Source organism: Nannobrachium achirus (genome assembly GCF_963921795.1).
Source record: "Nannobrachium achirus genome assembly, chromosome: 16".
In the NCBI taxonomy this organism is placed as follows: Eukaryota; Metazoa; Chordata; class Actinopteri; order Myctophiformes; family Myctophidae; genus Nannobrachium; species Nannobrachium achirus.
In genome coordinates, this window is record NC_137823.1 from 61,929,635 (window position 1) to 61,946,129 (window position 16,495).

The 16,495-nt window shown below is 37.0% G+C and overlaps 1 protein-coding gene across 1 annotated transcript in view; it reads right to left on the reverse strand.

Moving 5' to 3' along the window:
* Positions 1-16,495, reverse strand: part of ryr3 (ryanodine receptor 3) — a gene marked incomplete at both ends in the record, with an annotated part of 321,079 nt that overhangs the window by 83,196 nt on the left and 221,388 nt on the right. The window contains 9 exon segments of the mRNA XM_080745085.1: positions 12,177-12,307; positions 12,945-13,026; positions 13,142-13,380; positions 14,152-14,212; positions 14,325-14,374; positions 15,226-15,347; positions 15,470-15,537; positions 15,659-15,774; positions 16,180-16,303. Of these exon segments, the coding sequence (XP_080601211.1) occupies positions 12,177-12,307; positions 12,945-13,026; positions 13,142-13,380; positions 14,152-14,212; positions 14,325-14,374; positions 15,226-15,347; positions 15,470-15,537; positions 15,659-15,774; positions 16,180-16,303 (993 nt within the window).

Here is a 16,495-nt window from a genome sequence, read left to right on the forward strand (position 1 = left end):
AAGTATTACTGTGAGTGACACCACGTACAACATATGGATTATAAACTAAGTATTACTGTGAGTGTCACCACTGTACAACATATGGATTATAAACTAAGTATTACTGTGAGTGACACCACGTACAACATATGGATTATAAACTAAGTATTACTGTGAGTGTCACCACGTACAACATATGGATTATAAACTAAGTATTACTGTGAGTGTCACCACGTACAACATATGGATTATAAACTAAGTATTACTGTGAGTGACACCACGTACAACACATGGATTATAAACTAAGTATTACTGTGAGTGTCACCACGTACAACATATGGATTATAAACTAAGTATTACTGTGAGTGTCACCACGTACAACATATGGATTATAAACTAAGTATTACTGTGAGTGACACCACGTACAACATATGGATTATAAACTAAGTATTACTGTGAGTGTCACCACGTACAACATATGGATTATAAACTAAGTATTACTGTGAGTGTCACCACGTACAACATATGGATTATAAACTAAGTATTACTGTGAGTGACACCACGTACAACATATGGATTATAAACTAAGTATTACTGTGAGTGACACCACGTACAACACATGGATTATAAACTAAGTATTACTGTGAGTGTCACCACGTACAACATATGGATTATAAACTAAGTATTACTGTGAGTGTCACCACGTACAACATATGGATTATAAACTAAGTATTACTGTGAGTGACACCACGTACAACATATGGATTATAAACTAAGTATTACTGTGAGTGTCACCACGTACAACATATGGATTATAAACTAAGTATTACTGTGAGTGTCACCACGTACAACATATGGATTATAAACTAAGTATTACTGTGAGTGTCACCACGTACAACATATGGATTATAAACTAAGTATTTCTGTGAGTGACACCACGTACAACATATGGATTATAAACTAAGTATTACTGTGAGTGTCACCACGTACAACACATGGATTATAAACTAAGTATTACTGTGAGTGTCACCACGTACAACATATGGATTATAAACTAAGTATTACTGTGAGTGACACCACGTACAACATATGGATTATAAACTAAGTATTACTGTGAGTGTCACCACGTACAACATATGGATTATAAACTAAGTATTACTGTGAGTGTCACCACGTACAACATATGGATTATAAACTAAGTATTACTGTGAGTGTCACCACGTACAACATATGGATTATAAACTAAGTATTACTGTGAGTGACACCACGTACAACATATGGATTATAAACTAAGTATTACTGTGAGTGACACCACGTACAACATATGGATTATAAACTAAGTATTACTGTGAGTGTCACCACGTACAACATATGGATTATAAACTAAGTATTACTGTGAGTGACACCACGTACAACATATGGATTATAAACTAAGTATTACTGTGAGTGACACCACTGTACAACATATGGATTATAAACTAAGTATTACTGTGAGTGTCACCACGTACAACATATGGATTATAAACTAAGTATTACTGTGAGTGTCACCACGTACAACATATGGATTATAAACTAAGTATTACTGTGAGTGTCACCACGTACAACATATGGATTATAAACTAAGTATTACTGTGAGTGTCACCACGTACAACACATGGATTATAAACTAAGTATTACTGTGAGTGTCACCACGTACAACAAATGGATTATAAACTAAGTATTACTGTGAGTGACACCACGTACAACATATGGATTATAAACTAAGTATTACTGTGAGTGTCACCACGTACAACATATGGATTATAAACTAAGTATTACTGTGAGTGTCACCACGTACAACATATGGATGATAAACTAAGTATTACTGTGAGTGACACCACTGTACAACATATGGATTATAAACTAAGTATTACTGTGAGTGTCACCACGTACAACATATGGATTATAAACTAAGTATTACTGTGAGTGTCACCACGTACAACACATGGATTATAAACTAAGTATTACTGTGAGTGACACCACGTACAACATATGGATTATAAACTAAGTATTACTGTGAGTGTCACCACGTACAACATATGGATTATAAACTAAGTATTACTGTGAGTGTCACCACGTACAACATATGGATTATAAACTAAGTATTACTGTGAGTGACACCACGTACAACATATGGATTATAAACTAAGTATTACTGTGAGTGTCACCACGTACAACATATGGATTATAAACTAAGTATTACTGTGAGTGTCACCACGTACAACACATGGATTATAAACTAAGTATTACTGTGAGTGTCACCACGTACAACATATGGATTATAAACTAAGTATTACTGTGAGTGTCACCACGTACAACATATGGATTATAAACTAAGTATTACTGTGAGTGACACCACGTACAACATATGGATTATAAACTAAGTATTACTGTGAGTGTCACCACGTACAACATATGGATTATAAACTAAGTATTACTGTGAGTGTCACCACGTACAACACATGGATTATAAACTAAGTATTACTGTGAGTGTCACCACGTACAACATATGGATTATAAACTAAGTATTACTGTGAGTGTCACCACGTACAACATATGGATTATAAACTAAGTATTACTGTGAGTGTCACCACGTACAACATATGGATTATAAACTAAGTATTACTGTGAGTGACACCACGTACAACATATGGATTATAAACTAAGTATTACTGTGAGTGTCACCACGTACAACATATGGATTATAAACTAATATTACTGTGAGTGTCACCACGTACAACATATGGATTATAAACTAAGTATTACTGTGAGTGTCACCACGTACAACATATGGATTATAAACTAAGTATTACTGTGAGTGTCACCACGTACAACATATGGATTATAAACTAAGTATTACTGTGAGTGACACCACGTACAACATATGGATTATAAACTAAGTATTACTGTGAGTGACACCACGTACAACATATGGATTATAAACTAAGTATTACTGTGAGTGTCACCACGTACAACATATGGATTATAAACTAAGTATTACTGTGAGTGACACCACGTACAACATATGGATTATAAACTAAGTATTACTGTGAGTGACACCACGTACAACACATGGATTATAAACTAAGTATTACTGTGAGTGTCACCACGTACAACATATGGATTATAAACTAAGTATTACTGTGAGTGTCACCACGTACAACATATGGATTATAAACTAAGTATTACTGTGAGTGACACCACGTACAACATATGGATTATAAACTAAGTATTACTGTGAGTGACACCACGTACAACATATGGATTATAAACTAAGTATTACTGTGAGTGACACCACGTACAACATATGGATTATAAACTAAGTATTACTGTGAGTGTCACCACGTACAACATATGGATTATAAACTAAGTATTACTGTGAGTGTCACCACGTACAACATATGGATTATAAACTAAGTATTACTGTGAGTGTCACCACGTACAACATATGGATTATAAACTAAGTATTACTGTGAGTGACACCACGTACAACATATGGATTATAAACTAAGTATTACTGTGAGTGACACCACGTACAACATATGGATTATAAACTAAGTATTACTGTGAGTGACACCACGTACAACATATGGATTATAAACTAAGTATTACTGTGAGTGTCACCACGTACAACATATGGATTATAAACTAAGTATTACTGTGAGTGTCACCACGTACAACATATGGATTATAAACTAAGTATTACTGTGAGTGACACCACGTACAACATATGGATTATAAACTAAGTATTACTGTGAGTGTCACCACGTACAACATATGGATTATAAACTAAGTATTACTGTGAGTGACACCACGTACAACATATGGATTATAAACTAAGTATTACTGTGAGTGTCACCACGTACAACATATGGATTATAAACTAAGTATTACTGTGAGTGTCACCACGTACAACATATGGATTATAAACTAAGTATTACTGTGAGTGTCACCACGTACAACATATGGATTATAAACTAAGTATTACTGTGAGTGTCACCACGTACAACATATGGATTATAAACTAAGTATTACTGTGAGTGTCACCACGTACAACATATGGATTATAAACTAAGTATTACTGTGAGTGTCACCACGTACAACATATGGATTATAAACTAAGTATTACTGTGAGTGACACCACGTACAACATATGGATTATAAACTAAGTATTACTGTGAGTGTCACCACGTACAACATATGGATTATAAACTAAGTATTACTGTGAGTGTCACCACTGTACAACATATGGATTATAAACTAAGTATTACTGTGAGTGTCACCACGTACAACATATGGATTATAAACTAAGTATTACTGTGAGTGACACCACGTACAACATATGGATTATAAACTAAGTATTACTGTGAGTGACACCACGTACAACATATGGATTATAAACTAAGTATTACTGTGAGTGTCACCACGTACAACATATGGATTATAAACTAAGTATTACTGTGAGTGTCACCACGTACAACATATGGATTATAAACTAAGTATTACTGTGAGTGACACCACTGTACAACATATGGATTATAAACTAAGTATTACTGTGAGTGTCACCACGTACAACATATGGATGATAAACTAAGTATTACTGTGAGTGTCACCACGTACAACATATGGATTATAAACTAAGTATTACTGTGAGTGTCACCACGTACAACATATGGATGATAAACTAAGTATTACTGTGAGTGTCACCACGTACAACATATGGATGATAAACTAAGTATTACTGTGAGTGTCACCACGTACAACATATGGATTATAAACTAAGTATTACTGTGAGTGACACCACGTACAACATATGGATTATAAACTAAGTATTACTGTGAGTGTCACCACGTACAACATATGGATTATAAACTAAGTATTACTGTGAGTGACACCACGTACAACATATGGATTATAAACTAAGTATTACTGTGAGTGACACCACGTACAACATATGGATTATAAACTAAGTATTACTGTGAGTGTCACCACGTACAACACATGGATTATAAACTAAGTATTACTGTGAGTGTCACCACGTACAACATATGGATTATAAACTAAGTATTACTGTGAGTGTCACCACGTACAACATATGGATTATAAACTAAGTATTACTGTGAGTGTCACCACGTACAACATATGGATTATAAACTAAGTATTACTGTGAGTGTCACCACGTACAACATATGGATTATAAACTAAGTATTACTGTGAGTGTCACCACGTACAACACATGGATTATAAACTAAGTATTACTGTGAGTGACACCACTGTACAACATATGGATTATAAACTAAGTATTACTGTGAGTGACACCACGTACAACATATGGATTATAAACTAAGTATTACTGTGAGTGTCACCACGTACAACACATGGATTATAAACTAAGTATTACTGTGAGTGACACCACGTACAACATATGGATTATAAACTAAGTATTACTGTGAGTGTCACCACGTACAACACATGGATTATAAACTAAGTATTACTGTGAGTGTCACCACTGTACAACATATGGATTATAAACTAAGTATTACTGTGAGTGACACCACGTACAACATATGGATTATAAACTAAGTATTACTGTGAGTGTCACCACGTACAACATATGGATTATAAACTAAGTATTACTGTGAGTGTCACCACGTACAACATATGGATTATAAACTAAGTATTACTGTGAGTGTCACCACGTACAACACATGGATTATAAACTAAGTATTACTGTGAGTGTCACCACGTACAACACATGGATTATAAACTAAGTATTACTGTGAGTGTCACCACGTACAACATATGGATTATAAACTAAGTATTACTGTGAGTGTCACCACGTACAACATATGGATTATAAACTAAGTATTACTGTGAGTGACACCACGTACAACACATGGATTATAAACTAAGTATTACTGTGAGTGTCACCACGTACAACATATGGATTATAAACTAAGTATTACTGTGAGTGTCACCACGTACAACACATGGATTATAAACTAAGTATTACTGTGAGTGTCACCACGTACAACATATGGATTATAAACTAAGTATTACTGTGAGTGTCACCACGTACAACATATGGATTATAAACTAAGTATTACTGTGAGTGTCACCACGTACAACATATGGATTATAAACTAAGTATTACTGTGAGTGACACCACGTACAACATATGGATTATAAACTAAGTATTACTGTGAGTGACACCACGTACAACATATGGATTATAAACTAAGTATTACTGTGAGTGTCACCACGTACAACATATGGATTATAAACTAAGTATTACTGTGAGTGTCACCACGTACAACATATGGATTATAAACTAAGTATTACTGTGAGTGACACCACGTACAACATATGGATTATAAACTAAGTATTACTGTGAGTGACACCACGTACAACACATGGATTATAAACTAAGTATTACTGTGAGTGACACCACGTACAACACATGGATTATAAACTAAGTATTACTGTGAGTGACACCACGTACAACACATGGATTATAAACTAAGTATTACTGTGAGTGTCACCACGTACAACATATGGATTATAAACTAAGTATTACTGTGAGTGTCACCACGTACAACATATGGATTATAAACTAAGTATTACTGTGAGTGTCACCACGTACAACATATGGATTATAAACTAAGTATTACTGTGAGTGTCACCACGTACAACATATGGATTATAAACTAAGTATTACTGTGAGTGTCACCACGTACAACATATGGATTATAAACTAAGTATTACTGTGAGTGACACCACTGTACAACATATGGATTATAAACTAAGTATTACTGTGAGTGTCACCACGTACAACATATGGATTATAAACTAAGTATTACTGTGAGTGACACCACGTACAACATATGGATTATAAACTAAGTATTACTGTGAGTGTCACCACGTACAACATATGGATTATAAACTAAGTATTACTGTGAGTGACACCACGTACAACACATGGATTATAAACTAAGTATTACTGTGAGTGTCACCACGTACAACATATGGATTATAAACTAAGTATTACTGTGAGTGTCACCACGTACAACATATGGATTATAAACTAAGTATTACTGTGAGTGACACCACGTACAACATATGGATTATAAACTAAGTATTACTGTGAGTGACACCACGTACAACATATGGATTATAAACTAAGTATTACTGTGAGTGACACCACGTACAACATATGGATTATAAACTAAGTATTACTGTGAGTGTCACCACGTACAACATATGGATTATAAACTAAGTATTACTGTGAGTGTCACCACGTACAACATATGGATTATAAACTAAGTATTACTGTGAGTGTCACCACGTACAACATATGGATTATAAACTAAGTATTACTGTGAGTGACACCACGTACAACATATGGATTATAAACTAAGTATTACTGTGAGTGACACCACGTACAACATATGGATTATAAACTAAGTATTACTGTGAGTGACACCACGTACAACATATGGATTATAAACTAAGTATTACTGTGAGTGTCACCACGTACAACATATGGATTATAAACTAAGTATTACTGTGAGTGTCACCACGTACAACATATGGATTATAAACTAAGTATTACTGTGAGTGACACCACGTACAACATATGGATTATAAACTAAGTATTACTGTGAGTGTCACCACGTACAACATATGGATTATAAACTAAGTATTACTGTGAGTGACACCACGTACAACATATGGATTATAAACTAAGTATTACTGTGAGTGTCACCACGTACAACATATGGATTATAAACTAAGTATTACTGTGAGTGTCACCACGTACAACATATGGATTATAAACTAAGTATTACTGTGAGTGTCACCACGTACAACATATGGATTATAAACTAAGTATTACTGTGAGTGTCACCACGTACAACATATGGATTATAAACTAAGTATTACTGTGAGTGTCACCACGTACAACATATGGATTATAAACTAAGTATTACTGTGAGTGTCACCACGTACAACATATGGATTATAAACTAAGTATTACTGTGAGTGACACCACGTACAACATATGGATTATAAACTAAGTATTACTGTGAGTGTCACCACGTACAACATATGGATTATAAACTAAGTATTACTGTGAGTGTCACCACTGTACAACATATGGATTATAAACTAAGTATTACTGTGAGTGTCACCACGTACAACATATGGATTATAAACTAAGTATTACTGTGAGTGACACCACGTACAACATATGGATTATAAACTAAGTATTACTGTGAGTGACACCACGTACAACATATGGATTATAAACTAAGTATTACTGTGAGTGTCACCACGTACAACATATGGATTATAAACTAAGTATTACTGTGAGTGTCACCACGTACAACATATGGATTATAAACTAAGTATTACTGTGAGTGACACCACTGTACAACATATGGATTATAAACTAAGTATTACTGTGAGTGTCACCACGTACAACATATGGATGATAAACTAAGTATTACTGTGAGTGTCACCACGTACAACATATGGATGATAAACTAAGTATTACTGTGAGTGTCACCACGTACAACATATGGATGATAAACTAAGTATTACTGTGAGTGACACCACGTACAACATATGGATTATAAACTAAGTATTACTGTGAGTGTCACCACGTACAACATATGGATTATAAACTAAGTATTACTGTGAGTGACACCACGTACAACATATGGATTATAAACTAAGTATTACTGTGAGTGACACCACGTACAACATATGGATTATAAACTAAGTATTACTGTGAGTGTCACCACGTACAACACATGGATTATAAACTAAGTATTACTGTGAGTGTCACCACGTACAACATATGGATTATAAACTAAGTATTACTGTGAGTGTCACCACGTACAACATATGGATTATAAACTAAGTATTACTTTTAGTAATACTTATAAACTAAGTATTACTGTGAGTGTCACCACGTACAACATATGGATTATAAACTAAGTATTACTGTGAGTGTCACCACGTACAACACATGGATTATAAACTAAGTATTACTGTGAGTGTCACCACGTACAACATATGGATTATAAACTAAGTATTACTGTGAGTGTCACCACGTACAACATATGGATTATAAACTAAGTATTACTGTGAGTGACACCACGTACAACATATGGATTATAAACTAAGTATTACTGTGAGTGACACCACGTACAACATATGGATTATAAACTAAGTATTACTGTGAGTGACACCACGTACAACATATGGATTATAAACTAAGTATTACTGTGAGTGTCACCACGTACAACATATGGATTATAAACTAAGTATTACTGTGAGTGTCACCACGTACAACATATGGATTATAAACTAAGTATTACTGTGAGTGACACCACGTACAACATATGGATTATAAACTAAGTATTACTGTGAGTGACACCACGTACAACACATGGATTATAAACTAAGTATTACTGTGAGTGACACCACGTACAACACATGGATTATAAACTAAGTATTACTGTGAGTGACACCACGTACAACATATGGATTATAAACTAAGTATTACTGTGAGTGTCACCACGTACAACATATGGATTATAAACTAAGTATTACTGTGAGTGTCACCACGTACAACATATGGATTATAAACTAAGTATTACTGTGAGTGTCACCACGTACAACATATGGATTATAAACTAAGTATTACTGTGAGTGTCACCACGTACAACATATGGATTATAAACTAAGTATTACTGTGAGTGACACCACTGTACAACATATGGATTATAAACTAAGTATTACTGTGAGTGTCACCACGTACAACATATGGATTATAAACTAAGTATTACTGTGAGTGACACCACGTACAACATATGGATTATAAACTAAGTATTACTGTGAGTGTCACCACGTACAACATATGGATTATAAACTAAGTATTACTGTGAGTGACACCACGTACAACATATGGATTATAAACTAAGTATTACTGTGAGTGTCACCACGTACAACATATGGATTATAAACTAAGTATTACTGTGAGTGACACCACGTACAACATATGGATTATAAACTAAGTATTACTGTGAGTGACACCACGTACAACATATGGATTATAAACTAAGTATTACTGTGAGTGTCACCACGTACAACATATGGATTATAAACTAAGTATTACTGTGAGTGTCACCACGTACAACATATGGATTATAAACTAAGTATTACTGTGAGTGACACCACGTACAACATATGGATTATAAACTAAGTATTACTGTGAGTGTCACCACTGTACAACATATGGATTATAAACTAAGTATTACTGTGAGTGTCACCACGTACAACATATGGATTATAAACTAAGTATTACTGTGAGTGACACCACGTACAACATATGGATTATAAACTAAGTATTACTGTGAGTGTCACCACGTACAACATATGGATTATAAACTAAGTATTACTGTGAGTGACACCACGTACAACATATGGATTATAAACTAAGTATTACTGTGAGTGTCACCACGTACAACATATGGATTATAAACTAAGTATTACTGTGAGTGTCACCACGTACAACATATGGATTATAAACTAAGTATTACTGTGAGTGACACCACGTACAACATATGGATTATAAACTAAGTATTACTGTGAGTGTCACCACGTACAACATATGGATTATAAACTAAGTATTACTGTGAGTGTCACCACGTACAACATATGGATTATAAACTAAGTATTACTGTGAGTGTCACCACGTACAACATATGGATTATAAACTAAGTATTACTGTGAGTGTCACCACGTACAACATATGGATTATAAACTAAGTATTACTGTGAGTGACACCACGTACAACATATGGATTATAAACTAAGTATTACTGTGAGTGTCACCACGTACAACATATGGATTATAAACTAAGTATTACTGTGAGTGACACCACGTACAACATATGGATTATAAACTAAGTATTACTGTGAGTGTCACCACGTACAACATATGGATTATAAACTAAGTATTACTGTGAGTGACACCACGTACAACATATGGATTATAAACTAAGTATTACTGTGAGTGTCACCACTGTACAACATATGGATTATAAACTAAGTATTACTGTGAGTGTCACCACGTACAACATATGGATTATAAACTAAGTATTACTGTGAGTGACACCACGTACAACATATGGATTATAAACTAAGTATTACTGTGAGTGTCACCACTGTACAACATATGGATTATAAACTAAGTATTACTGTGAGTGACACCACGTACAACATATGGATTATAAACTAAGTATTACTGTGAGTGTCACCACGTACAACATATGGATTATAAACTAAGTATTACTGTGAGTGTCACCACGTACAACATATGGATTATAAACTAAGTATTACTGTGAGTGTCACCACGTACAACATATGGATTATAAACTAAGTATTACTGTGAGTGACACCACGTACAACACATGGATTATAAACTAAGTATTACTGTGAGTGTCACCACGTACAACATATGGATTATAAACTAAGTATTACTGTGAGTGTCACCACGTACAACATATGGATTATAAACTAAGTATTACTGTGAGTGACACCACGTACAACATATGGATTATAAACTAAGTATTACTGTGAGTGTCACCACGTACAACATATGGATTATAAACTAAGTATTACTGTGAGTGACACCACGTACAACATATGGATTATAAACTAAGTATTACTCAATGCTTTGTGAGTGACACCACGTACAACATATGGATTATAAACTAAGTATTACTCAATGCTTTGTGAGTGACACCACGTACAACATATGGATTATAAACTAAGTATTACTGTGAGTGACACCACGTACAACATATGGATTATAAACTAAGTATTACTCACGCCAATGTTGTTATCACAGCAACCAATGATGGTTCAACAAAGTCTGAATACACAAATACATACTGAACACTTGCAAATAGCAATGTCAACAGTCAGTCCCAAAGATTGTATTTGAGAAACAAATTTGATTTACCTGTAGTCTGAACAAAGCCTATGCACTCTGTTTAGGAATCATGCTGGTCATCATAGGCTCTCAAGTGGTACATTTAGTTACTCTAAGGGAAGTGATAGGTTTTTTGTTGTGTGCTTTAGACTCACTGGCCCTCTCGCGGGGTGTTTTGGTGTTGAAGACAGAGAGAGGGTTGTAAGCGTTGAGTTCAGGCTCCATGAAGGCCACGGGCATGGCTGCCACCAAGGTGGCCAAACCCTCGCCTAGAGCTGGCAGATGCCTGGAACGATCAGACAACAGCATCCAAATAAAACATAATATACATCAGCAATCAATAGGCACATTAACAGCACATTGGTACATATTATAAACCTATACATATACATCTATAGTAAGTAGTAAGTAAGTATATGAGTACGAGTAAGTATAGCATCTTCTTCAGAAGGGGATTCTTAGACCTCAGCTTGGGACAAAAGCGAGACTTCAGCCCCTCAACCAAAGACCAACAGGTTGAGAATAGTCTGGCATAGCATGATGATCTGAGACCTCCGCTTAACAATACATCTGGTGATATCTAAATGCAATGTACTGTAGCTAGAACTGGATCAGTAGGTGGAGATCTCTGGTCGTCTGGTCATGTGAGACTAACTAAGAACTTCATAGTGTGGCCCCACCCCATTGCTTCATACACTATAGGACCCTGTTTCCACCACCAGGGGTCCAAAAAGACCCTTACAGGGCTGTAACTCTAAGACTGAACAAATGTGTTCATTTGTACACCCTTACAGGGCAATTTGGTTCCATTTCTACAAACTCTGAGTTAAATGAATGCAGAGGATTTCACAGGGTAGATTGGTGTTCCGGGCATTAAAAGAAAATCTTCAAAGTGGTGGTCCTTGAAATTAACAACTACCTACCTCTCCACAAAGATGGTCTTCCCCGTGCCCAGACAATACAGACAGGTGAGGATGCGGTAGCAGTACAGCTGCACGTCGTTTACTACAACACAAAACCAACGCAATTAATCAACATCAAAATAGCAAAAATAGCAAAATACCCGACTGTAAATGGAAAAAAAAACAGCCCTAGAACAGAGAAAGGCCCCCCGACTCACCCAGCAGGTCCGAGCCGAACCCGTGCGTTGTGACGTGGTCGAACAGTGCGGTCAGGAGGGGCAGCAGTGCCACGGTGACGTAGTTTAAGTTCTGGGAGAGGCTCTTCATTTGGGCGCGGGACTGCGTGAACTTCCCCAGCTTCAGCATCTCCAGCAGCTTCTCCAGGTCCTCGGACGCGTTCTCGAAGAACCCTCGCACCCCGGCCTTCACCAGCTCAGAGCCGGACTTCATCACTGTTCTGAATGTTAGTGGAAATCACCCCGCAAAATGAAGCTGTGAGTCTGGGAATCTAATGCCGGTGTTTCTCAAACTTTCACATTTCAGGGTCTCGCCCTTAACTCTGACAGTGTACAAATGGTTCCATTTGGACACTGTCAGAGTTACAGACTTGTATGGGCCAATTTAGACCCCCATAAAGGAACCCACATAGTCCACTTTGAGAACCAATGATCTAATCAAGTACAGGTAACAAGAATATTTCTGTAACAGAGGTGATCCAAACCTCCCCACCCAGCTTCGTACCCGGGTCTCCCACGCGAAAGTCCAATATCTTAACCATTACTCCAAAGGGACATCCCTATGGAACGAGAGCAGATACTAGACTTTTGAGGCTTCAGGCTGGGACTGCGACTCTCTCTTTCTAATCTGTCAAATGGCTGCAAAAATAATTTCATTGTTACAGCTTGCAGGAGTGCGTGGGATATCATGTGGGTAGAAAAGGGAGGTGTCTGTTTTGCATTTCAAAGCATGCAGCCATCCATCCATAAACACATACCATCCATCCATCCACACATACCATCCATCCATACACACATACCATCCATACACACATACCTTGTGTCATCCATCCATACACACATACCATCCATCCATACACACATACCTTGTGTCATCCATCCATACACACATACCATCCATCCATACACACATACCATCCATCCATACACACATACCTTGTGTCATCCATCCATACACACATACCTTGTGTCATCCATCCATAAACACATACCTCGTGTCAAGCGAACAGGCAAGGATGTGGAGGCAGTTCACCATCGTCGTGGAGTCGGTGCCTGCATGTGAGAGGAACGCCATGATGGGGGGAAAATCAATCAACATACAATGAAAGCACAGACTGGCACCGATCGAGGCACACACTGGTAGAGGTAGCAGCGCCATCCTTACCGAAGAGGGAAATCCTGTGTCTGACAAGAGCTGCCAGCTTACAGAACAGGCTGGAAGAGAAGGGAAGTGAGAGTTGAAATGAACAGAGAAAGCAAGGAAGAGAGAAAGAAATGGAAGGTAAAAGAGTGGAACAAGAAAACATACAAAGTATGATTGATATACGATGATGAAGTGTGAATCTATGCAGCAAGAATATCAACACTGTTCACTACATTGCATGGTCCAGGGTTGTCAAACTCATTTTAGGATTGGTCAAAATGCAACTTTGTGTGTGCTAGATAACCTTTTGTCTGTGCGTGCGTGCATGCATTTTCTTAGTGCTTAGTTGCTGTCATACTAATCACTCACAACACACAAAACATTCTTAATATATTTTTGGACTTTTTTATGCCTTTACCAATAATATACAGTATAGTGTGTAGACAGGAAATGGGGAGAGAGAGAAGGGTCGACGGAATCGGGACTCGAACCCGCGTCACAGTACCTAGATTCCATTTCTCGACAGAACTGGTACTCTGTGAGTATCGGCTCAATTCAAGCATTGTCTGCAACAACTTTGTCAATCTTGAATAGTCTCTGGTCTACCAGCTCCACAAACTCCTTGTGACAGTCACAAATTGAGCTTCATGAGATATGTCAGTTCTTAGAGAAGGCAATACATGACTTCACTTCAGTATCACCTTCAAGGATTCTCCCTTCTTCACAGAGTTCAGTGCAGTACCTGCTGCCTCCATTTAGATGTTAACGCTTTGTTTTGCTCATTTCTGGGGCCCAGATTTAACCCCATTGCTGGCCGGTAGTTTGACACCCCTTGTAAGTGAAAGCTTTAGTGGATAACATAAGTTATTCTAACATCACTTCAAATGTGTACAGTAGCATTTAGTGCTTCAGTGCTCTATACCTGGTGATCATCTCCTTCTCCTTGTTAGAGGCGTAGCCGCAGCTGCTGAGGTTCTTACTGGGCGTGGATAGGAAGTAGAGACAGTGATTCTTGAAGTTGGATTCTATCAAAGGGAGCAACACCTGGTAGAAAAGAAGGAGATGGGGGTCAGAGAGCTTGAACAAAATCCTATGCCATCAAACAATTCAATATTCAACATGTTCAATACGGCTTGTATTTCAGTCATGTCAAGAGAGTGATGTACCTTGGCAAAGAACTTGATTTCCTGGTCATGAGGGGATTTGTCCGTCTTTCCGCTGGTAGCCATGGCCTCTGCAGGAACGTTTGAAAGGTGTGTGACAGGGGCAGGTTTATGGAATTTATTACGTTTTCAAAGCACACTTCGAGAAAATTGCATTTGTGTGTTTGGTTAAGCCAAATGCCACACACTCACCCAGATGAGCGATGAACTCCTGAGCAGAGTCCACATACTTCAGCAGCCTCTTCAGCAGCCTGTAAGCAAACCTCTTCTCCATGGACGTGGATTCCTGCTCCATGTCCTTCAGACCTCTGCCACACGGAAGGAATCACAAATACCAGTATTCACACTCAGGGCTCACTCTGTTCTGGGTTACTCTGTTCTGGGTACTTGCTAAAAAGGTTAAACGCAACGCTAGCTATAATGATGTAAGGTTTGTATTCAAAGTCTTTAATTTCAGTACAAACTACTGAGGTCTTGCACATGAAGGCAATGTGTGGGAGTTTTTTTTCTGCTACTCTACATTCCTTGCCCTAGTTTGGTTCTCTCTTCTTATGCACCTGTTGCTCTGTAGGTGTGCAAAATTCTTGTTTCTCATGACATCCGTGAAGAAACAGTCAACTTGCCAGCATATTTCCACAGCGCAACAAACATGCTTCTGTACTTGCCCTGACAGATATTGTAACAAAACAAAGCCTTAGAAGATGAAAGCCAACCTGGTGACGCCGTATCCGCTGACTTGCAGGAACTTGAAGAGTTCCTGGGCTTTCTCTCTGTCTCTGTACTTCTCTTTAGCTGTCAGGGTGTCATAGGGAACCAGCATCGGGTGGGTCCCTCCTCCTGGTGGACCAAATCAAAGCAAGATGTAAAGTCAGAAGTACAGCTTGCAGAAGACAGTTTACAGTTCAGGCATTTAGCAGACACTTTCAATCCAAAGCGACTTACAATAAGCAGGTAATACACATCACTATAATAAGCTAATATGATATTATGTAATATGTCAGTAAATTAACAACAATATAAGAACTGCAT